The sequence below is a fragment of the Mustela nigripes genome, chromosome 4 (genome assembly GCF_022355385.1).
Source record: "Mustela nigripes isolate SB6536 chromosome 4, MUSNIG.SB6536, whole genome shotgun sequence".
NCBI classification, from domain to species: domain Eukaryota; kingdom Metazoa; phylum Chordata; class Mammalia; order Carnivora; family Mustelidae; genus Mustela; species Mustela nigripes.
Genome location: NC_081560.1, coordinates 78,956,515 through 78,982,506, shown reverse-complemented (window position 1 = coordinate 78,982,506; position 25,992 = coordinate 78,956,515). Strand labels below are relative to the sequence as shown.

Here is a 25,992-nt window from a genome sequence, read left to right as displayed (position 1 = left end):
AAGTTTTTTTTTTTTAATTTATAGTTGATCACTAACAAAATACATTTTTCTTTCATCAGATTGAGACACTTTTGAGGGCCTGACTTTCTTTACCATAATCATAATACAGTAGGAAACACATGTAATCCTAGAGTTCTAGAAAAGTAATGTTATATAGTACTAAATCATGAATCACAATCATGGAAGAATAGGTTTTAGTGCATATAACCATGTTTTGTATAATATTTTGAATTATACAGTCTGTTAAACAACAAGTTATAATATAACTGGCTTCCACTGTTTTATAGCTAGTTTACACTAGGTTTGTTTCCATTACTCATTTAAGGCATGGCTAGATTTTAAGTGGAAGAAAGTGGCATGTCAGTGATTTTTTTTTTTTTTAAAGAGATCTATAAATCTGCAAGGTGAAATAAAAATTTTTCAAATTTCTGGAACTGCAATAGTACAAACTAGCGATTTTTCAAAAAGTACTAAATTTAAAATTCAATGCATTTTCTTTCAAAAGAACTTAAGTTTGCCAATTACATTGGTATGTTTCAGTGAAACATATTAACATGAACATAACTTCATGAGTATCAAATATCCTATAATATAGAGTCCTTACTGCATATTAAATATTTAACATGTCTCATTAGAAAGAAAAGAGGGATTTTTATTCAACTGTTACCTTATTAACAAAACATTAGACCATTTATTTTGTTTTCCAGCTTCACTAATTTTTTTTTTTTTTGGACTTGGACTTTCAGGTATGTTACTGCTTATCCAACAATTCTGCCAAAATTTAATGATTTTGAGAGATTATCAACATTACCATGAAGAGTTTCTCATAAGAGAAACCAAAAGTAAGTTAGCAGGGCTCTGAATGTAAATTTGATTGCTATAATTTTTTTTCCAGATTTTCAATACAGCGAGAGAAAGCATTCCACAGAAAACTGATGTGGTATTATTTTGGGGTAAGGTTGGGGAGAAGTATGTTGAAATTTTGAATCATCTTACTCTAGAATTTTTAAGTTTATATCCACATAACTTGAAGCCTATCCATATATTCAACACTTGGCATCTTTTTGGTAGTATATGTAATAACTTCATATTTCTATTTTTAGAATTATCAGATAATAATTTTTATTTTCTATTCTTATTACCTTACCATATGAGTTAATTAACTGGTTCAATATTTATTTTTATGTATTATTTACCATGTTAAGCAGCAAGAGAAAAATAAACCACAAGTTCTACTGCCAAATGACCACATAACACTTTAGTCAGGAGTAAGCAGATAATTATACAAAATCTATATGGTCATTCCTAACAGAGACATGTACAAAGTGGGGTCTTTAAGTAAGCAGAATTGACAAAGGTGTAGGTATGAGAAATAGCAATGGGGAAAAACACAATTTGGTATGTATGTGAAATATTTTTTTTAAAAAAAGATAGACTTTTTTTAAAAAAAGTTTTTGAGATGTGATTCACACACCTTACAATTTACCCATTTTTAAAAAGTATCAAATTGAATGGTTTTTAGTATATATAAAGAGTTTACAACCATCACCTCAACCTAATTTTAGAACACTGGAAGATGTATTTATTGAAGGACATTATAACATGTATTATAAACACCTGGAATTTAAATACCTTGAAATTTAGAAGAAATACTTGAATCATACTTTGGGATGATCACCTAAAAACTTTGTTATGAATTACTTGGCATGTTTTGAAACAATTACAAATTGCCTGTAACTTGAAATTTATTCTCCTTTGAATTAATGCTAGCTAGATGGATGGACTTAAAAGAAATGGTTTTCCAACTTTAGTAACATTCAGTGCCCCTTCTGATAAGAATGGAATAGAGCAAGGTAACAATAATTATAATACCTTTCCTACAGGCCTACATTTTGTTTATTTTTAGGGAAATGAATTCTTTATTAAGGGATATACAAAATAATACCAAGTTCACTTTAGAACTAAGAGCACAGTCTATTCAATGATCAGAGTTTTCTACTGATTAATTAAAATATTCACAACATATTCATATTCAAAATTCAAAAGTTTACTTTTGTAGGTTATTTTGACTTAACTTAGATATTTGCAAGTTTAAACAAGTGTAACTTAAAATTTTACTGGTAGAAAGCACAAGTTTCATACACACACACACATAGACATATACAATACTCAACTAATCCATTTTGATTTGATCTGATATAAAAAGTAAGTAATATAAGCTTGCTGAAGGTACTTTTTACTTCTATGGTCCAATACAATTTGGAGAATCACATCTATGTTACAACAATTTAACACATTAACATAAATCTTTTATGATCTCCCACATTTTTTTGAGACATGAAGTACAGGATATAAGTTTGGAGGAAAACAGCAGCTGAATTGTGCTTTCATTCAAATTGGCACTTTGGTATAATTCAAAAATAATGTGAACTTGATCATGAAAATTTGAAATGTGAAATTTTTGAGATTTGAATTGTCTTTTAGTGTTTCATTCTCATGAAATAGAATGAAATCGCACACCATTCAAATCACATTTTATTGAATGAAAAGACTCATAACTATCATTTGCATAGGGGTGTAGTGACTCATCTAATGCTTCATAAAAATTCCTCTGCTGGACTGTCAAAATGATTTTATAAGACTTCTGTTGTCTAACATCTGGCTTTTCCACAAGAATGGATTAACTAGGACACCTGGGTGCCCCAGTAGATTAAATCCTCTGCCTTTGGCTCAGGTGATGATCTCAGGGTCCTGGGATCAAGCCCGGAGTCCAGGCTCTCTGCTCAGCAGGGAGCCTGCTTCTTCCTCTCTCTCTGTCTGTCTCTTTGCCTACTTGTGATCTCTGTCAAATAAATAAATAAAATCTTTAAAAAAAAAGGAATGGATTAACTATAAATGTATATAGTATAAATAAATGTGTGATATAATTCATTTTATTCAAAAATTTAGATTTAAAGTATGAAAAAATTTCCCCCAAATTTGTACACAGTTGATGCTTGAACAACATGGAATTGAACTGGGCAGGCCCACCTGTACATGGATTTTCTTCAATAAGTATAATGGAAAAATGTTTTGGAGTCAGCAATAATTGGGGGAAAAAAACAAAAACAAAAACCTGCAGTTGTACTGCACAGCCTAGCATATTGAAAAAATTAAGGAAAACCTAGATATGTCATCAATGCATAAAATATATGTAGATAGTGTTTATCTTTTACATAAAATATGTACAAATCAATTATAAAAAGTTAAAATTTATCAAAACTTAAACACTTGTAGAAGATACATGGTATAATTTGCAGTGGAGAGAAATGTAAAGAAATAAAAAGATGCATTATTAAATCATAACCGCATACAATTAACTGTAGCACATACTATTCTACTATAAGAATTTTATAGCTACCTCCTGTTGCTATTGCAGGGGCTGAAGTGTTTCAGTTACCTGCTTAAAACACCCTGCGATGCTAATCACCTTTTTGTGTTTAAGTAGTTTGTCTCTCCTGGAATCACACATCACAGTAAAAAGTGATCTCTCCTGGTTCTCACGTGTTTAGTGCAATACCACAAACTCTGAACAACACCACAAGCCCCACAGGAAGGGCCACTAGTGATGCCGGAAGAGCTCTCTAGAAGTAGAAAAAAGTCATGATGGTACAAGAAAAAGTTGAATGACTTGATGTGTACTGTAGATTGACATCTGCAACTACAGTTACCTGCCATTTTAATTTCAAGTTAAGGATTCCAGCATAAAGACCAATGTAAAAAGGGAAACAAATTCATGAAGCTGTAGCTGGAACGACCCCAGCAGGCACAAAACCTTGGACTTTTTTGCAAAATTCCTTTTTTATCTCGGATTGAAAATGCAGCTTTTACATGGAGGCCAGACTGCTATAAGAAAGGCATTATGTAGACTGTGATTTGAGAAAAATTGAGGTCAAAAGCAAAAGATAAAGGATCTAAAGCTTGAGAATTTAATGCCAGCAAAGGATGGTTTGATAATTTACAAAGAGATTTGGCTTAAAAAACATCAAGATAACAGGAGAAACATCTGAGGACTAAGAGGCAGACAAGTTCTGGAACACTGTTAAACAAAATGATTGAGGAAAAAGCCTGAACAGCTTTTTCATGCAGATGAAAATACCCTATTCTAGAAAAGAAATGCTATGAAGTACATTATAGTTAAGGAATAGAAGTGAGCAGCAGGATTTAAAACAGGAAAGGGTAGACTAACTCTACTGTTTTGTACAAATACAGTCAGGTTTATGATCAGGACTGCCCATAACAGTAAAGCTGCTCACCCCTGAGCCTTCAAAGGGAAAAGATGAATACCAGCTGCCAGTATTTTGATTGTATAACAACAAGGCCTGGTTAACAAAAGCCCTTCTTCTGGATTGGTTCCATGGAAGCTTTTTGTCCCTGAAGTCAGGAAATACCTTGCCAGTAAGGGACTGCCTTTTAAACACCTTTTGATATTAGACAATCCCTGGCCACCCAGCATCCCTGAGCTCAACACCAAAAGTGTCAAAGTGGTCTACTTGCTCGAAACATAATGTTTCTAATTCTGCCTCTAGATCAGGGGATCTCAAGGATCTTTAAGGTTCATTACACATGGTACGTTATGGAAAGGACTGTCAACATCATGGAAGAGAACCCCAATAGACAGAACATCACGAAAGTCTGGATGGATTACCTCATTGGAGAACCATCGTTGTTACAGAAAAAGCCATGAAGGCCATCGAGTCCGAAATAATAAATCCCTGCTGGAAAAAAACTGTGTCCAGATGTTGTGCATGACTTCACAGGACTTATGACAAAGCCAATCAAAGAAATCATGAAAAAGATTGTAGATATAGGTGTGGGGGGAAAGCAGGGGATGAAGAATTTCAATATATGGATCTTGGATCTTGGAGAAATTCAAGAACTAACAGAGAATTAACAGAAGACAACTTGATGGAGATGAGTGCTCTCATATAAGTGCCAGACGATGAGAAAGAAGACATAGAAGAAGCAGTGCAGAAACAAATTGACATTAGACAGTCTAGCAGAAAGAGTTCCAGTTATTCAAGACTGCTTTTGATTCTTTTATGACATGGACCCTTTCTGACATGGGCAATGAAACTAAAGCAGATGGCAGAAGAAGGATTGGTACCATATAGAAACATTTTTAGAGAAATAAAAAGCATAAAGACAGAAATTATAGTGTCTTTCTATAAAGTTATACCCTATGTGCCTGACTCCCCTGCCTTTTCTTCCACCTCCTCTACCTCCTCTGCCTCTGCCACCTTGAGACAGCAAGACCAATGCCCACCCCCAACTTCTCCCCCTCAGCCTACTCAATGCAAGGATGATGAGGATGAAGACCTTTATTATTAGTCACTTGTAGCTAATGAAGACTAAATAATCATCGCACCACACAGTTAAACTTACCTGGTGTGTGTGTGTGTGTGTGTGTGTTTTGTGTGAAAATCTAATAACTGTACTGGGGCGCCTGGGTGGCTCAGTGGGTTAAGCCGCTGCCTTCGGCTCAGGTCATGATCTCGGGGTCCTGGGATCGAGCCCCACATCGGGCTCTCTGCTCAGCAGGGAGCCTGCTTCCCTCTCTCTCTCTCTGCCTGCCTCTCTAATAACTGTACAACAAGAACTGTGTGAGACATTTCTGTGTGATCATGATTATCATTGCCTAAGTACTCACCATGCAGAACACTGTGCACAAGACTTAAATATGGAAATGGACAGCCTATTTTTACATAGGCATAAGGTGAGTGATATTTAAAACAAAACAAAATTAATAATGTGTTTATTTTCTTGTTGTTTTATGAATTCACTTTCAAAAAATCACATGACCATATAATAGTATTAAGTTCATTTATTGGTGTATAGCCTAGACTACAATGAAGCTATCATATCAATTATATTAGCCCACGGTAAAGCAATCGTATTACTGCTTCTTCATTATGAATGCATGACATCCTTATACCCGTAAATAAATATGAATTTCTTCTTCACATTACCTTTCCATTTTTGATTTTCTGTTAGTAATATACATCACATCTACAGTGTTTCATGTCATAAAGGCAGTATTGACATATGTACTGACAGATGGCTCATCTCACAAGCTGATGACATAAATTTATGATAATGATAAGGACAATATAGTACTTATAAATGCATTTTCTCTTTCTTAAGATTTTAATAACATTTTCTTTTCTCTAGATTACTTTCAGGCATATAAGAAAGGATCCAGCATATAAGAAAGGATGAACTGTCATTGAAAACTCTACTTTAGGGAATTCTTATTTTACTACTAAATTTTAAAGAACCACAATAGAATCCTGAAAACTTCTTCCCTATAAATATATCAAACAATGGGTTTTAATAATGACTACATTAAAAATCACAAGTATTTTATAGTGGACCAAAGCAATGGGATAATAAAGACTATAAACCTTATAAGGAATCCTAGAACTTATTTATTGGTGCATATAGTCCATGCGCACCTTTTTGGCAATTACTCATTCCATCTCTGTCTGAGTACCTTTAGTCTTGGGATAATCTGGAGCCCTGAACTGGTTTAAATTTTCTTATTCTGATTAGAAACTTTCTCTAGTTTATCCACGATGCCTTAAAAATATGACACTAAGAACAAAACTAATTACTCCACATTACCTCCGCTACCATGAATTCGTCTTAAATATCCACTGTTATAAGCACAATTTTTCTTACAAGGTACCACTAGGGAAAGGAAAAATAGTTACTCTTGGTCTTAATTCTCAAACAATTGTGAAAATTTCAAAAATACAAGATAATGGCTACTAAGGGTCTTATGTACAGTGACCTTAGATAATTTATAGAAAAATTGTTTTCTGTTAATGGTCATGTTTATTAGAAAACAGTAATGAATACAGTTTGTGACTTCATAAACATTACTATTTAGGATGAGAATAATGTGGGATTTGATTTTAAGACATGAGTCAACTTACAGCAAAACACTGAGTTTAGTAGAGCTGATCCTTATAAAATGGTGTATGAATAAGTGAAATTTGGCATGATGGTTCTCTGCTTTTTAACCCTAATGCATATGTGACATTGAAACGTGTTATTCTTTTCTTCAAAGTAATGAAAAATTGGAGCAAAAACAATTTTGATTTTCTAAAGAGGAACATCATTTTAGGTTTATTGAACTTTTTACACAGATCTCTTTCCAATGAGTTTTGCTGCTTCAGAAATCAAAACACATTATGAAAGCAAATTCCTTAGCATTGAATAAATCTGAACTAATGAGGAATTCTTTCTTCATGGCCAAATCACAGTAGAACCTCTCTGTAAAACATAAATTGGCAGTAAGCACCACGGAAGAAGGCATTTGTGGAAAAGTTTTACAGGATAGAGTAAAGTATCCTAAAAGAAGCAACTCTCTCTCCAAAATTCATTTATTTCATCATTCTTAAGGCAGCAATGCAATTTTTTCTTGTTTCTGTTTAGTGTACTTTTTTATCAGCGGTGAAAAGAAGGGTTGCAGATGGGGGATAATTCATCAATGAGTATTTCCTTCATTAACAAGATGGTGTTTTGAATGGATTATTGGACTTATCCAAAAAACTTAAGTCATCAATTCACCTTAACTATGAAGATTTCTTTGCTTCTCCCTTTCATGAAGTGGAAATTGAAAACTGTTAAAATTAAAAGGAATTAGGTATTTGGTAAAGTATCAGTTTTATATAAAACATGTACTTCTCCTGGCAGGCATGTCTGAGAAACCAGCCTAGACCAAAAGAACTGCACAACTCAGGCAATCCAAAATCCCAACTGCAGAATCTGAGTTAAATAAAAGGTTGTTGTTTTAAGCCTCTAATTGATGAAGTGGTTCATTACTCAAAAAAAGCTAATTGCTACAAGATTTAACCATCCCTCGTTGATTTCAGATCCTGAGAATCAAATATGCATCTGAACAGCTCAGTGCATGGACACCAGTAAAAACATTAAAATCTTAAATTACGCAAATAAGAAACAAATGAGAGCAAATGTATAATATCAGAAGAATAGCAATACAGCATCTGGATTTTTAGTTTGCATTTCATTGGAGTTAGAAATAAGGGTTCACTATATATAAAACTAAAGGAGTATGACAGTGAATCTTTATAGTAAAAAAAATTAAAAAAAAAAGAAACATAATAAAGCCAAGTCCTATTTTTTTTTTTTAAAGATTTTATTTGTTTATTTGAGAGAGAGACAGTGAGAGAGAGCATGAGCAAGGAGAAGGTCAGAGAGCGAAGCAGACTCCCCATGGAGCTGGGAGCCCGATGCGGGACTCGATCCCGGGACTCCGGGATCATGACCTGAGCCGAAGGCAGTCGTCCAACCAACTGAGCCACCCAGGCATCCCGCCAAGTCCTATTTTTACACTGCATCTAATTTAGGAAAATAGAACTACGATCATGGAAACCAGCAGTCATTTAAAAAAGTCTGAGACATTTTAAAGCAATAACCCAATGGAGAAAGAACAAGTTAGAATGCAATAGAGTAAGTTAATGGAAATTATAATGAGGGAACATACACAATTTTCTTAGGAAAGAATCTGACAGATTAATCAGGACAAACTTGTTTTCATAAGAAAAAGAATAAACCATGTTCTTGCATTCTGCATTCTGATCTCAAGTAGTAGTGCTATTCTAATAATGTGTCACAGAAATAGAGAAAAGGTATTCCTGAAATCAAAGCAATTATTGATAGTAATAACATAAGGAAAGCTATAATTTTTCCACCATTGGAAAATCATATGTCAGCATTTACCTCCAAGATGTTTTCAGTATTAGGCTGGCTTATAATTTATATAAGTTTATATGGCAATACTATTAAGCACTATGAGAAAATAGTCTTAATATTTCTCAAGTGCATACATTGTGAATGCTAGTTTTATCATACACTGATTCTTTTCTAATGCTGTGTAACAATCTTAAACAGTGTCTTCAAAGAATAACAACCATTTATTCTGTTTGCAAATCTGGGTTCAGACAGGCAGTTCTGGCTCAGGGTCTCTCAATGGATTGCAGTCAGGGAGTGGTGAGGCTTAACTCAGGGGTTCCTCACTCACATCTCTGTTATCTGACCTGGGAAGATGCCAAGAGCTGGAGTTCTGTGGGCATCTCTCTATTCCCTTTGATGGGACCTGCCTGTCTTGTCTTTGCATATGGCACAGTGATGGCTCCCAGAATAAGTGTCTCAAGAGATGTCAGCAGAAGCTACCTGGCCTTTCCTAATGTGGCCTTAGCAGTCAAGGCAGTCCATGTTACATCCTATTGGTCAAGACAAGTATAAAGCCCCACATGGTTTGAAGGAGAGGGAACAGAAGCTGCACTTCATGATGAAAGGATTGTCAAAGAATCTGGGGAAATGTTTTTAAACCACTATACATTTACATTTTCTTTATCTTTATATACTTTTACTTCCTGCCTCCATCCAATATGCACACCACAAAGAGACTCTAGAACAGCCCATCTGGTTGTATAGATGAAAGATCAATAGCTTCATTTAAATTTATTACTCTAATTGCATACAAAACTTTTATTTTAATATTTTATTTATTTGACAGACAGGGAGAGAGCTCATGCACAAGCAAGGGAGAGGCAGAGGGAGAGAGAGAAGCAGACTCAGCACGGAGCAGGGAGCCCGCAGCAGGACTCAATCCCAGGACTCTGGGATCATGACCTGAGCTGAAGGCAGACGCTAACTGACTGAGCCACCCAGGTGCCCTGTATACAAAAGTTTTTGATTTTGTTCTTTTGTGACTACTTTAGAAAGGTACTTAACACACGTTTGGGGATCAGCTCCTTGGATATGAATGTCTGTGTTTTCAGCAATATTTGTAAAAATAATTTCCTGTTTTTATTTTCCAAGTGTGTAAAATACAAGGAAGACTACCTACAAAAATATTAAGATGGAATATTTCCTTTTAAATATTAGCGATGACTAAAAGAGGGCAAGAAAATTAACATACTTCCCCCTAGTGTAAAGAACAGGGATACGATGTTTCATTCACAGGACAAAATCCTTACCTTTATGTCGAATAAAGGCTTGTCCAGTGTGAAAATGAAAATGCAGCTATATCCTTAAGTACGTGATTATACTGACTAATTAGATCAGTGATTTCAAAGCTTTGTGAAGTATTGTTTTGATGTACTTCTAATATGTTCCATTGGCACTTTTTTTTCTTTATTTAAAATTAAATAAATAATTCCTGATTCATTTTGTAAAAAAATGAAAAACAGACTAAGATGTTATTTAAATATGGAGTTGTTTTCAATTTCATCTTCAGCTGGTCTTTGGGTCGGTCAGTCCAACTCTAGAAGCCTATATAGGGGGAAATAGCAATACATCTTTCTTCTGTTTTGAGGTATTCATGCAGTTGCTGACATAATTAAAATTTTGGAGATTTCAAATAAATATTTTAGAAACTGAACATTTTTCTTTAGTTAACTGCCAAGCAAATAGTTATCCCAGTGTTTCTTAATGTGAGGGCTACAAGTGCAAAGGCTACAAATTACTAATAATCAGAATGAGAGAAAAAAGAAATGGGTGAGGAAATTTTTTTTAGTTTCCCTGTCCAGACTAGAACTATGTAAGCAGTTACTTAGCAATACACGACTAAGGTATTTTTAATGAGAAATACATCCTGTAAATTTAATGAACTTAATTGAGAAATTTTCTTGTACAAATACAGTGTTTTAGGGTGCCGAGGAAGAGGAAGGCATGGGCAGTGAAGTTCTGGGAACTTGAGTGGACTCTATCTTAGCTTCCTGAGAGAATATCATTCACCTCGCTTCTGTGCCAGGAGCTGCTGCGTGAAAACAGAAAGCTAGAACTAAACAATTCCATGTCTAGCAATCTCCCTCCCTCTGTGTGTTTCTGCAGAGGGCTTTTTCTTTATTGTCTACGTGTGTTCCTTGTAAATAGTATTTATGGCTAGGGGACATGGAGGTTTCATTTGTTTCTTTGTCTTGTTTTTAATCTTTATAAGGGGTAGATTTACAACATACAATTAATTTGATAGAAAAGTCTGCGTTAACTTCAATATTTCCAATTTTGTAGGTCACAGAAAGTGGTGATCTACATGGTATTATCATCCCTTACCTAACCTGCCTCCAAATTCTGCCCAGTTTTCAATGTGACTTTTCCTACAAAAGGAAATCCCAGAGAAAGTCCATCACGATGCTAAGAAAAAGAGGTGATTTGTAGTAGAAATATCTACAGCAAAGAATAGTCATGCTTAGATATGCCCTGAAAGTTTTTTTTATAAGATTCCTGGTCGTCAAGAGTAGATACTGGCTTTTGAAAACCACACAGTGCTTCAACCAGCTGTATGTCCATACACATGAAAAGGTCTTCTCCTCGCCAAGTAAAAACAGCATGGTCCTTCTGATCTAAAACAATGATAATATCTCCTGGTTCCAGTCCTGGTTCTTGGTCTCCCTCACCATGGAATGTTATCTTCTGGCCATCTTTCATGCCTTTGTCAATATGAACTTCTAGAATCTTCTTCTCTAGAACTATCTTCCTTCCATTGCAGCTTTTACATCTATCTTTAGGACTGATCCGTTCCCCATGGCCCTGGCACTCCATGCACACAGACTGAATTTGCTGAGCCATTCCAGGTCCTATCTGATGAATTCTTATTTGCATTCCAGTACCTCGGCAATTGGGACAACACTCAACTGCTCCTTTCTTACCACCTCGGCCTTCACATTTATCGCAAATCACATTCTTTTGCAGAGCTACAACCGAACCATTGTCATCACCTCTCATCGAGGTCAAATTGTCAAGCATGGAGATATCAAGTGTATGCTAAATGAAGGCATGCCAATTTATCGTAGGCCATATGAGAAGGGTCGCCTCATCATCGAATTTAAGGTAAATTTTCCTCAGAATGGCTTTGTGTCTCCTGATAAATTCTCTTTGCTGGAAAAACTCCTACCTGAGAGGAAGGAAGTAGAAGAGACTGATGAAATGGACCAGGTAGAACTGGTGGACTTTGATCCAAATCAGGAAAGATGGTGCCATTACAATGGGGAAGCATATGAGGATGATGAACATCATCCCAGGGGTGGTGTTCAGTGTCAGACCTCTTAATGGGGCCAGTGAATAACACTGCTGGCATTTTATGTGCAGTAGTGAATGAGTGAAGGACTATAATCATAGCTCACTACTTGCTATTGTTTTTGTTTTAATATTCAACTATAGTAGTGTTTTAAAAGTTAAATGAAGAATAAACTCAAATATAAAAGCTCAAAAAAAATTCCTGGTCATGTCAGAGAGGCCTAATATTTAAAAAGACTAGAGACATTATTCATACATACATACATACATATATACACACATACATGGGCTGGAAGGAGTGCTGACTGGCCTGGCTTCCTCCTCTGCACCTCATTTTTGCACACAGCTACTAGTATGCCTCAGCAACTCACAGACTTATAAACACACACAGCTAAAACAACACAGGTACTCAACTACAACATCCACTGAATAAAATGCAGGCTGGTGGGGGTAACCTTTGCTGATAAGGACAAAAACTTAAATAGATGAAGACATGTAAGCGGTATTCTTGATGGGTTATTCAGTGTGAAAAGCATGTAAATTCTCCCCATACTGATCCACGAAGACATAATGGAATTCTTATCAAAACCTTACGGTAATTTTCAGAGAAACTAACAAGTCATTCTTAAATCCATATGAAATAGACAAGGTCCAAAATTAACTAAAATATATTTAATATAAAGAAAAATGGTAAACGACATCATTCCAGATAACAAGTTTGTTACAGTGTTATAATAATCAAAAGGCCATAGACTTATGAAAAAGAAAATGAAATTTAGAAATAGAGCCATGACAATAGGAAAACTGAATATGACAAAGGTAACTTCCCGATCAGCAGAGAAGCATGAATCTTTGTTTCAACAACTGGCGATCATATGAAAAAAAATTTAGGTCATTACCTCAAACCATCCATAAATAGATTTAAAAATGTGAAAGTAAAATTATATAAAAGCAGAGTTTTAGGGCACCTGGGTGGCTCAGTCAGTTAAGCTATATGCTCATAATGGTTGGTGTGCCTGGGTGGCACGGTTAAGTGTCTGACTTCAGCTCAGGTCACAATCTCATCAGGATCATGAAATGGAGCCCTACATGGGGCTCCAGGCTTAGTGGGGGGAGTCTGCTTGAGATTCCCTTTCTCTCGCTCTTTAAAAAAAAAAAAAAAAAAGTGTTTAAAAAAAATTCAAAGGAAAGCCACATGCAATTAAAATCTTAATGGTAAGATAAAAACTGTATCCAAGAACTAAAACAAAACAAAACAAAAAACCCAGAAATTAACCTCTGTCAAATTACTGAGTGGCCAATAAATCTACAAAGATACTCACCTGCCATATAATTAGGGTAATACAAAATAGTAAAATAATTTTGTTTTACAGTCAGCATATTGAGGCAAAAATTACTATTTTTTTGCATACTATTTTGTTTTGTTTACTATTTTGTTTGCTATTGTTAGTGAGAATAAGGAAAAACAGACACAAAACTATTTTTATTTATTTATTTATTTTAGAGAGGTGCTGGGGAGGGGGTTGAGGGAGAGAGAAACTCAAGCAGACTCCATGTTGAGTGCAGAACCAAACAGGGGCTTGGTCTAGAGATTTTATTTCTTTATTTGAGAAAGAGAGCATGGGCAGGGGGGAAGGGAAGACAGAGAAGGAAAAGCAGACATCCCACTAAGCAGGGAGACTGATGCGGGGCTCAATCCCAGGATCCCAAGATCATGACCTGAGTTAAAGTCAGACACTGAATCAACTGAGCCACCCAGGCGCCCCAACCATTATGAGCATTTAGCATATCTACTAGTGTTGCTACAGATCGCTGGAATGCAGAATTTCTGATTGAGTAAGTCTGAGAGGAGTTCAACAATATACATTTCTAACAAGTTTCTTGATAACTGATACTGCTGATCTGGCACTACACTCAGAAACACTGGTGTAGGTTATAGTTGACATTGTTAGAACTCTCTCCAAGAATGAGTTTAACAGGGAATATATGAGTATTGCTTTGTGAATCAATGAACAAATTTTTTTTTTTTTTTAAAGTAATCTCTATGCCTGATGTGGGGCTTAAACTCTTTGAGATCAAGAGTTGCATACTCCACCAACTGAACCAGCCCGGTGTCTCCAAACACTTTTTTTTTTTTTTAAACTGTCAAAATACTGTGATAAAATTAACTTAAATAAGGGTAAAAACGTATGTGGCCATTGCCTTAAATACTGTATATTTTGGATATTAGAAACAGAATTCAATCATATTGAGCAGCACTGATACCTACAAATTGTAACAAGTGCTTACTTCTTGATATGAAGTATCACTAAACTGGGTTTTATGAATTTAGTGTCATCATAATTTATCCAAAAGGTATTCTGAAATACAGGGTAGCATATATGTATATACATATATATCCATACATTTATACATACACACACACACATATGTAGAAATATATACTCACCTTCATTGGTATTTGACATTTAGGGAACAAACAGCAAACGGTTATTTGATAAGCAATTTAAACAAGGCCTTTGAATTAAGATCCAAATTTGAATATTACATCAGTTTCAAATACTAAAAGTATTTTAGAATTACTAGCATTTAACTTGATAACTCTCTGGGCTATCTGTGTCTTCGGGAATTAAATATGAATTAGAATTACTCTATGGCTTTCCACCAAAACCCATTAAGGGAAATGTAGCCCAGAGAGATTCTCTTACATCTGACATTGCTTAATGTGCTTACAGTATTAAATGGATAGTCTACAACTAAAGATTAATTTGTTATAAAGAAGTCATTTGTGTGGATTTTTCTTTTCTTGATATTATTTTCATACCTAAAACTCTTTATAATGAGGTTAAGTGGGATTTATACATTTACTGATTTCCTTGTAATTGGAAGAGTTTTAATTGGGATTTCAAAGTGATTTTTTAAAGCGCTTTTTAATTTCACAAACTTTTTTTTTTTCTCTAAAAATTTTGGTTAATAATAACTATCACTTTCTGACTGCCCTTCACATTTACATATTTTCAGTGTATCAGAGAGGTAGTAATGGACTACAGAGTATGAATCTGGCATTTTGGCAAGATTTGACAAAGCATCAAAATTACCTGTAGGAACTTTTTAAAAATACAGATTTCCAGGGCCACCTGGGTGGCTCAGTGAGTTAAAGCCTCTGCCTTCGGCTCAGGTCATGATCCCAGGGTCCTGGGATCGAACCAGGCATCCGGCTCTCTGCTCAGTGGGAAGCCTGCTTCCCTTCTCTCTCTCTGCCTGCCTCTCTGCCTACTTGTGATCTCTGTCAAATAAATAAATAAAATCTTTTAAAAAAATACACATTTCCAGATCGCATGCGTATTTCCTAACAGATCTTATTTGTGTGCCTAAGGAAGGACTCAGAAGTGCGATTTTTATTCCAGTGTTGTCTGGAATTGATTTACCGATAGAGAAACCACAGAGAAGCTAGGGAACCTTGGGACAATGATGAACATTTTCGAGGAGACCCTGACCTACACCAAGGGCTCACACTACCATATTCCAATTGCTGAGGCCATGTAGATCTCTCAGTTTTGCTGATCCTGAGTCCCAGTAAAGGCCCGGCCATTTTAGAAGAAAAGTGTCTTGAGAAGCAAGCCAGACTTGAAAATATGTAACTTCAAGCATTACACCATCTGCGTTCATAGAAAGTAGTCTTGCTTCTCTATGTTCCAGCTAAGTTTCTCTTCCAGTCAAAGGGTTAAATATGAAAGGGTTAAATATGCCTCCTTCCTTTGCCTAAGGCAATACAAGTGCCTGAATTTCTGTTACCAAAGCCTTGTGTTCCTCATGCTTATAATCTCTTGACAGCTACACTACCACCACTGCCTTTTCGGGTTTCTTAGGACACAGCCAATATTGTGCTCCCCTCATAAACTCTAGCTGCTTTTATGAGTTTATGTTTCAGCGTTTCGGAACAAAAAAAATGCAGAAAGATGCAAGATTGACGACATAGTTCAACAAATAGACTCTTTACTGGCTTCTTTTTTAAAAAATAAGCCCAGAGCAAGTCAAACGTATGAGCGCACCTATATGGGGCTTTCCTAATGCCCTGTGTATTCCTTGTATTAGGTCATCATTTTAAAATGATCTGGAGGTCTGTTTGTACTCTACACTAGACAAAGACTTCTTAAAAGTATCGGTAGTCATCACCATGAAAAACAACATCAGTGGCAACACTGCCATAAGACTATTAGGTAATATTTGTTGAATGCTGACTGTTTCATTTAGCAAACATGGTTATATCACACACTATGGGCACTTTACAAACAGGCTGTCATTTCAACCCAGAGAACAATCCTTCAGATGAGATAGATACTATGCTGTTTTACTTGGGTTCGGTTATTTCTCTTAGCAACTAACTAAAATAGGGGGTCGTATTATACCCATTTTACAGATGCAGAAAAGGAAACTTCTATAAACGTTTTTAGAATACCTTCACTTCTGCGCTGTGCTAATTTGGTACACATGCAATGCTAGAGATCACAACACAAATGAGTCCTCAAGCCTTCCTGGTCCTGGCACTGTACAAGATCCTGACAATGTCAAGTCCAAATGTTTGTTGGGAGAAGATTCAGTGCGTTAGGGGTGAAGGAACTGGACTGTTGAGCAATAATTTGGCAGGTATATACCAGCGCTACCCTTTTCTCTGCCTTGAAAAAAATCTATTCTCCCTTTTAACCAGGGTGTTGTCCTTTGATCTAGGAAGGGAGCCTGAGGGAAAAGACACCAGGGTGGCTGAATTCGGAGCTCTCAGTGGCTGTGTTTAGGTAAACAAACAAGAGAAAGACACACCACCAACCAGGAAAACAGCCCCAGAGAAACATGTATTCTGAGGACTTGATCTATTTTGGATTCATTAATATGAATATCTTGGATCTTCCTCCCTAGATCCGAGATATGACAAAGAGCTCTCCACCTGCAAGGCGTTTCTTCACCCACAATGAATTTGCTATTGTTCTCTGATGTCGCTGATACTTCTAAATGAGTTTTAGTTAGATTAATTACCTTCGTACTTTGAGATCTTATTGTTCAGTTCTGAGAGTCTTTGTCTAAAAGTTTGAAAATAAGTAAACAATGGTTCTACAATTCCTGTACTAGAAACGAGGCAGAGCCTAAAGAAACTTGGCTAATCTTTGTTCTTGAACCATTTGCTCTCTTTCCCCATTCCCTTTGCATATTGTTCAAGAATTCCACAGATCTTATTCCCTAATGCTTTTAGAAGGTTAAACTTTGTTTTTTTTTTTTAAAGCAGAATTAGAGAACAACATTGCAGCCGTCCCCATGTGGCATTTTCACTCTTTCAAGATAAATGATGGAAATACACACATGACACTATTTCTACAGTTTAGTAGAGAGTATAAAAGTAAACAGTTAAAATTCCTCTTAATAGCTGTTTTTCAGCATTTTTTCCTATGTATGGGACCAATTTTAAAAGTGACTACTAATTCTCTCTATTACCCCTATCACCCATGAGCAGAGCACTAGCACGTGTCAAATATAGGAATCACCCCTCCCCACCTTCCAGTGTATTATTCATAATTTAAGTCATTTTATTCAATTTAAGCTCTACAGTTAAAGAGGCAGGAGAAAAAACAGGAAATGAAGTTATTCAGATTGCCAAGGACTTTGGAAGTATACACTTAGTAATGGTTTTCAGTGATTTTCAAGCACAGAGATGGTGATTCCCATCTGCCCTGAGGCTGAAAAAGAAAGGACCCTTAAACCCCATCTAAGAGGACTGTGTTATATATATTTAATATATAATAATCATAGCAGGCCAGAGCAAAAATACTGTAAAATCATCTGGTACAATCCCCACTCTTTCAGAGAGGAGAAAACTCAAGGCCACAGCAGGAGAGTCTGTGTGGAAGGTTATACTGTAGGTAGAGGCCTGGAACCTGTGGATTTTGCTCCAAGGTCTCTGCCTCTGAAAGCACCTAGAGGTGGGACTAGATTACCAAAAGATAGGCTTTTCTTCTCAAAGTGACAAGATTTTACCAAAACTCCCAAGGGATGAGTCATCATTTTCATTTTTGCACTGATCACCACAGAACACTTACAATTATTTTCACATGATGCCGGTAAAGGAAAAGAGAGAACTTTTTTTTTTCTTTCTCTATCATTTTTCTCTTTGGGTATGAAAATTTGTTTGGATTCAATCATCCAGCAAATGTTTCTTGAACAGTGTCAGATGCTATGCTCAGGAGAAAAATATAGTGGGTTTTCCCAAAGAAATGTATAGTTCAGTGCCATGATTCCCAAAAAATGATATGCAGAAAAGTGCATGCTGATTTATGAAAAAGTTTTAAGCTCTCTGGGGAGACAATGTCGCAAGTGTTTATAAAACCAAATTCTTGGGAGCATCTGGCTGGCTCAGTCAGTAGAACATGTGACTCTTGATCTCCAGATTGTAAATTGAAGGCCCATGTTGGGTGTAGACATCACTTAAAAATAAAATCTTAAAAAAAACAGGCAAATAAAAACTTTGTTTAAAAAGCCAAATTCTCTCTCTCTCTTTTTTTTAATATTGTCATTCCCACCTTTTTGGTGTTAAAATACTTTTCATTTCACTTACGAAATGATATTAGGAGTAGAACTGATATTGGAATTTTTAAATTGCTTTATTTATTAAAGAAACAATAATGTTTCATGAAATTAAAAGACCTGGCCTAATTACACCAATCAGCAATTTTAATACTGAGAAATATGTAGTGATAAATGTGTGGGCATCGTGGAAGAGCACAGGAACACTGTATTTAGTATCAGATTTAGCCATATTTGACAGAAAACAACATGCTACTATGTAAGATAAAATAGATGTATTATGTTAAGAAGACTAGAATTAGGCAGGACAGGGCTAATGGGATGATTTCTACGTCTTTCTAGCTCACTGCTCTATTACCTTAAAAAATGGTTCAAAAGAGCTATTGGACTAAACCAGTTCATGCAAAGGTCTCGAGACAGAGAAACAAAGCACGCAAACTTCTCATCTTTTACTACAAACTTACTTCTCTCAGAAATACCACTCAGTAGATTTCTGTATCTCATGGGCCAGAACTATGTAATTTCCTGACTGCTACATATAAGAGAGTTCGGGGAATGGGTTGTTTTTAGCCGGGACCACTACTGCCACAAACAAGACGGGGGTCTGTTGGATTGCAGCAAAAAGCAGTTAAGAAGGTCTTCCCAGTTATTTCATTTTTAAGTACCGTAGTTGGAATAGAGAAAGGAAAAAGAAAAGGATCGGGGGATGACAACAGTTAGCAAAGAACATATATATATATTATATGTGGTAACCTGAGTTTTTTAGGAATAATCTTCTTTTTGTGTTTCTTCAGGAAAAAAATATCTGATTTTTCAAGGCCCTGGGTGGCTCATCAGTTAAGCCTCTGCCTTCAGCTCAGGTCATGATCTCAGGATCCTGGGATGGAGGCCCACATCAGCTCTCTGCTCAGCGGGATGTCTGCTTCTCCTTCTTGCTCTCTCTTTGTGCTCACTCTCTCCCTCACTCTCTCTCTCTCAAATAAATAAATGAAAATATTTTTAAAATTCTGATTTTTCCCAGTAAAGATGACTAGCAGGCACTTGATATTTTGCACATAGAAGGGGCTTAGAAATCCAGTTCTGTGTGTTTTTGACTGAAATAAATGTTAGCTTTGGTAGAATTAATAGCTGCTTCTTCCTGTTGATGCCTCTTAAATACAAATAAACTGTTAGAATGACATCAGTTAATGGTAACTTGTCTAAAGATTATTCTATTTTTGCCAACGTAAGCATAGTTCAATCTTTGCCTTTGTAATTAAAGAGCAAAGTTTTAGTACACCCCTTTATTGTTAATAATTAAATTTGGTATTTTAGTTAAAAAAAGAATGAACTCTACTTCTTTTATTAAGTGTATGGTATATAGATAGAAATTAGAGTTATTTTATTTCACCAACTCATTTTCTGTTAGAAGTAATGTTTTAAACTTGAAATTTCATTGATTTCAGCAAATTCTTCCCATCTTTGTTTTGTTTTATTTAATTGTTTTTATTTATTTATTTTTTTTTCCTTAAAGATTTTATTTATTTTTTTGTCAAAGAGAGAGAGCACAAGCAGGGGGAGTGGCAAGCAGAGTAAGCAGAGAAAGAAACAGGCTCCCTGCTGATCAAGGAGCCCGATGTGGGACTCCATTCCAGAACCTTCAGATCATGACGTGAGCCAAAGGCAGCCGTTTAACCAACTGAGCCACCCAAGTGTCCCTATTTCATTGGTTTTGAATCACAACCCTATTTAATCACTTCCAGATCACCTAAACTCATATGGGATCTCCATATTAAAGTAGCTTTATATAGATGTTCATGTTCCATTATAGCAGTAACTGTATACACTTTACTTAGTTCTTTCTTTTGCAATTCAAGGTAAGTGTGTATGGACCAGTATCATCATTGTATGATATGTGTGTATGTGTGTGTGTGTGTGTGTGTGTGTGAGAGAGAGAGAGAGAGAGAGAGAGTAAGTGAGTCAGGGAGGGAGTTCCCCATTTATTTTTTGATCCAAGGTCCCAATATAGTAAATTGACAATACTGTGTGGTAAGCCTCCAAAGTCCAACTGTGATCTCATTTGGTGAGCCATCCAAATTACTCAAAAGGACAAAAACAACAGAAAAGAATGAATCATTTTAAAGTAAACTCTGTCTTTCTGTTTTTAGAAAGTGGCGCACCTTCTCTTTCCTGCCTGGAAAACAACTTGGGAGTTCGTAATTCAAATCTGTATTTTGTTTTTCCCACTGAACCTAAAAGCTGTGAAATTAATATCACATGGAAATCAATCTTACAGTAAAGTTCAAGTAATGCATTCATTAAGAAGTGAATAAACTGAGTTTCTTACCATGGAATTTCGGGGAGAAGAAAACAGATCAAAATGCAAAGTTTACAACAAGTTCCCTGATTGTATATTCTCTTTAAAGATGATCTTTCCATAATTGCATTATCTGGCAAAATGTTTTTCTTTGAAAATATGAGCTTTTGTAATAATAGCTTACAACAAATGAAAAAATAAAGCTGTAAAAAGATGTACAATGAAAAGTCCTCCATTCATACCAGTCCCCATCTAGATATTAACCACCCCACTCCCACCCTTAAGGGATATTAATTAATTTCTTATATAAAAGTCTTCTTCAGCCTTCCTGAGTTTCTTTTTTTTCTTCTTCCTGAGTTTCTTTAAGCATATATGAAGAACAAACATATATTCTTATCTCTTTTTACACAAAATGTACTATGCATATTTGTCTTAAACACTGATTTTTTTTTTTCCTCTTAACAATGTATCTTGAAGTTTTTCAGTATCAGTCTGTTTATGGACTCTTTTTAAAACAGGTATGGGGTGCCTGGGTGGCTCAGTGGGTTAAAGCCTCTGCCTTCAGCTTGGGTCATGATTTCAGGGTCCTGGGATCGAGCCCTGCATCAGGGTCTCTGCTCAGCATGGAGCCTGCATCCTCCTCTGCTTCCTCCTCTCTCTCTCTGCCTGTCTCTCTGCCTACTTGTGATCTACGTCTGTCAAATAAATAAATAAAATCTTCAAACACACACCAACAGGGATAATCGGGGCACCTGGCTGGCTCAGTCAGTTAAGCAGCTGCCTTCGACTTAGGTCATGATACCAGGGTCCTGGGATCCAGCCCCACATGGGGCTCCCTGATCAGTGGAGGGTCTGCTTCTCCCTTTTCCTCTGCCTGCTGCTCAACTTGTACTCTCTCTGTCAAATAAATAAATAAAAATCTTTTAATAAATAAACAAACAAAATTGACATATAATACAGTGGTTTGCTGAAGTCAATATTTTGCTTTTAAAAAGTCAGTGTTAATTTTTGTGAACTTTTTTTTATAACTTTCTTTACTCAGCTTACATAGCTTCCTAACCACATAATGGCATGGTTTTGTGAGTATTCGATTAATTGGCATATTGCTCTAATTTATACACTAAAAATGAATTTTATATACACCTACCTAATATTCTTACGAACTCTTATGAAAAGAGTATACATTATAGATAGTATTTTACCAAAATAAGACTATTATCTTTTCTTATAATACCAGAAAATTCTGTTTGTAAAAAAAAAAAAAAATTCCCGGGATGCCTGGGTGGCTCAGTTGGTTAAGCCTTTGGCTCAGGTCATGATCCCAGCGTCCTGGGATCGAGTCCCACATCAGGCTCCTTGCTCGGGAGGGAGCCTGCTTCTCCCTCTGTCTCTGCGTGCCATTCTGTCTGCCTGTGCTTGCTCTCTCGCCCTCTCTCTCTGATAAATAAATAAAATCTTTAAAAAAAAAAATTCCCCAGTATTTACTTATCTAGGCTTCAATCTCAAGTAGCTTTGATTGGCTGCAAAATGGCCTTCCAAAATCTGTTATTCACAGTGACTTATAAACGTTTAAGGAGCTCAGTTTTATCTAAAGGTAAACTTCTAGTTATACTTAGACAGATACTGACTTCTACAGGCTATTATCACTTAAGTGCAAATGAAAGATTGGGGTGGGGGAGGGAGCGAGGAAGAGACGAGTTGTAAATATAAATAATCAGGCATACACTGTCCACATAAAGGTGGACTCTCTTACTCTCTCTACTCTCATATTACAGTCTCAGATTTTCCAGCAGACACTTATGACCACAGCACTGAAACCAAGTTCTCTTGTGTATAATTAAATTCTACCTTCTTTAAATGCCTCTTGTTTCATGGGACTTGACCTGGTCAATGAGGTTAGGCTTTCATTTGAGAAGCAAATCTATATTAAAACCATCCAGCAGGCTGACCAAGTCATGGAAGTCACCTTGCTTTTTTGAGGAAAACAAAATAAAACAAACCCCAAAACTTGAAAAATAAGAAAACCCAATATAGGCTGCATTCCTAAAGCAATGAGTGAACCGAATTATAGGACTCATTTTTGGGAGAGGAAATCCAGAACACCATCATCCAATATTGAATATAAAAGTACAGTGAAGACTATTTGACAAAAAGTGTCTATTCTTGCACCGAGTTTTCACAAAGATGTAAGGAAAATTCCCTATAGAACATTTCATCTCAGTGCGTTACACAAATAATTGGCATATGTAACTCATAACATCTATTCAAAATATGTTGTGGTCTTGGCTGTGAGTTAACTGCGATCTCCTATTATAGGCCAATATACTGCTCATATGTTCCTTGTGAACTTTTACTTATTACCACCTTTTGCTGCTAAGAGTAGACGTAAACTAGGGGCGCCTGGGTGGCTCAGTGGGTTAAAGCCTCTGCCTTCGGCTCAGGTCATGATCCCAGGGTCCAGGGATCGAGCCCCGCATTGGGCTCTCTGCTTGGCAGGGAGCCTGCTTCCCTTCCTCTCTCTCTGCCTGCCTCTCTGCCTACTTGTGATCTCTGTCTGTCAAATAAATAAATAAAATCTTTAAAAAAAAAAAAAAAGAGTAGACATAAACTAGTGTTGCAGTTCACTGGGCATTGCCATTAGCAATCAATATAAGGTTGCTTTAATACCACTTTACCTCATTTTATTTTTTCTTTTCTCCCAGATACCCCCCTCCTTTTTTTTTCCCCAAAGATTTTATTTATTTATTTATCAGAGAGAGAGCATGCATGTGCACAAGCAGGGGGAACAGCAAAAAGGGAGAAGCAGGCTCCCTGCTGAGCAAGGAGCCCAATGTGGGACTCAATCTTTGGACTTTGAGATCCTAACATGAACTGAAGGCAGATGCTTCAACCAACTGAACCACACAGGGTTCCCCTGGATCCATCTTATTCTACCTCCTATATGGGCATTTTCTTTGATATCTTTGCTGTAAGTTAACAATTATCAAATTATTGGAAAATCTTTAATAATTTTTATGATTTTCTTAAACTTATGTTAAAGGGTTTTCTATCTTAATCACTCTTTAACACTCATTATGAGATAGGTTTATGATGCTGTTCAGTATTTCATTTCTTACTTTATTCAGTGTTGTATTCCAAAGTATTACACATCTACTGTATTTTACTTTTCCATCTCCCCAGTCATTTCTTCTAGATACTTTCAACTCTGACAACCACAAATGTTGCCTTAATCACCTTACTGTAAATCCCCATATGAAACCATGTGAGAATTTTCCCATCATTTTGAGAACACGTTAGCTCCCAATGTGTTTGGCCATATATATTTCAGAATTGCGGTGGACCCATGAGGGCAACGTATGCTTCATTCCTCCACTTTTGTGAGGCGGAGCACTTGGTATGGCTGTCCCTGTTCCACGATGGTATACTGGCAGTGTGGGAGGTCCATGGTCTTTTATGTCTCTTAATCAAGAAGAGACATATCCGGACCTGATGTAGAGACTAACCACACAGTACGAGAGGTCCTAGACTCTGAGCTTCGTGCCCATAATCTTGTAAGATTTCTGGACTGAGTGCAGTTCGCTGGTGGAAGGGAAAGTGTGCTAAACGACCTGAAGGGCAAACCATGGTTACCTTTAATACTTCTTATGAGGTATTTCTGGCTCTCTGCCTTTTGGGTAAATGAAAGCATGGGACAATGTGACAGAGGTGACATATGTCAATTCTGGTCCAACCATTGAAATGTTGATGTAATACTCCCCGCAAAACACTCACCCCATCTATCACATTGACCAGCAATATCCCAGATGGTAATTCTCTGTCAGTGTGTGTCCAGACACAAAGACAACACTGAGAAAAGCCTACACAAGATCCATAATGGACACGTGATGTGAGAATAAATCGGTGTTGGTTTAAGAAACCCAGATTTTGAGAGTGTTTATTAACAGACGACAACCTAGTCTATTAAGCGCAGAGGATAACCTAGTCTATTAACTGAGGGGTATAAACTGAAAGCACTGGATCCCTGGATCCCTGGGTATCCACACATAATTCTGCAAAATACTTCCAGGCGTCTTCCACAAATCCTTGCTAACATTTGGTATTATCACTTCTCTAAAAAGTTTACCATTCTTCAACATTTAAGGTATAATTATTTTCTGCACTAATAGGTTGTGATTCTTTTTTTTTTATTAATTTTTTATTTTTTATAAACATATATTTTTATCCCCAGGGGTACAGGTCTGTGAATCGCCAGGTTTACACACTTCACAGCACTCACCAAATCACATACCCTCCCCAATGTCCATAATCCCACCCCCTTCTCCCAAACCCCCTCCCCCCGGCAACCCTCAGTTTGTTTTGTGAGATTAAGAGTCACTTATGGTTTGTCTCCCTCCCAATCCCATCTTGTTTCATTTATTCTTCTACCCACTTAAGCCTCCATGTTGCATCACCACTTCCTCATATCAGGGAGATCATATGATAGTTGTCTTTCTCTGCTTGACTTATTTCGCTAAGCATGATACGCTCTAGTTCCATCCATGTTGTTGCAAATGGCAAGATTTCATTTCTTTTGATGGCTGCATAGTATTCCATTGTGTATATATACCACATCTTCTTGATCCATTCATCTGTTGATGGACATCTAGGTTCTTTCCATAGTTTGGCTATTGTGGACATTGCTGCTATAAACATTCGGGTGCATGTGTCCCTTTGGATCACTACATTTGTATCTTTAGGGTAAATACCCAATAGTGCAATTGCTGGGTCATAGGGCAGTTCTATTTTCAACATTTTGAGGAACCTCCATGCTGTTTTCCAGAGTGGCTGCACCAGCTTGCATTCCCACCAACAGTGTAGGAGGGTTCCCCTTTCTCCGCATCCTCGCCAGCATCTGTCATTTCCTGACTTGTTGATTTTAGCCATTCTGACTGGTGTGAGGTGATATCTCATTGTGGTTTTGATTTGTATTTCCCTGATGCCGAGTGATATGGAGCACTTTTTCATGTGTCTGTTGGCCATCTGGATGTCTTCTTTGCAGA

The 25,992-nt window shown here is 36.4% G+C and overlaps 2 protein-coding genes across 2 annotated transcripts; one reads left to right on the top strand and one right to left on the bottom strand.

The window, feature by feature from the left end:
* Window positions 1–11,238: 11,238 nt before the first annotated feature.
* LOC132016330 (dnaJ homolog subfamily A member 1-like) lies at window positions 11,239–11,772 on the bottom strand (the record flags this gene model as incomplete). The annotated part of the gene is made up of 1 exon (XM_059397569.1): window positions 11,239–11,772. A coding segment is annotated over one exon (534 nt), but the record flags the coding sequence as incomplete, so codon positions are not given.
* A 1-nt stretch (window position 11,773) lies between these two features.
* Window positions 11,774–12,280, top strand: LOC132015106 (dnaJ homolog subfamily A member 1-like). Its single transcript, XM_059395763.1, has one exon. It carries the CDS (start codon window positions 11,833–11,835, stop codon window positions 12,118–12,120), a length of 288 nt encoding a protein of 95 aa, XP_059251746.1. The 5' UTR covers window positions 11,774–11,832; the 3' UTR covers window positions 12,121–12,280.
* Window positions 12,281–25,992: the final 13,712 nt, after the last annotated feature.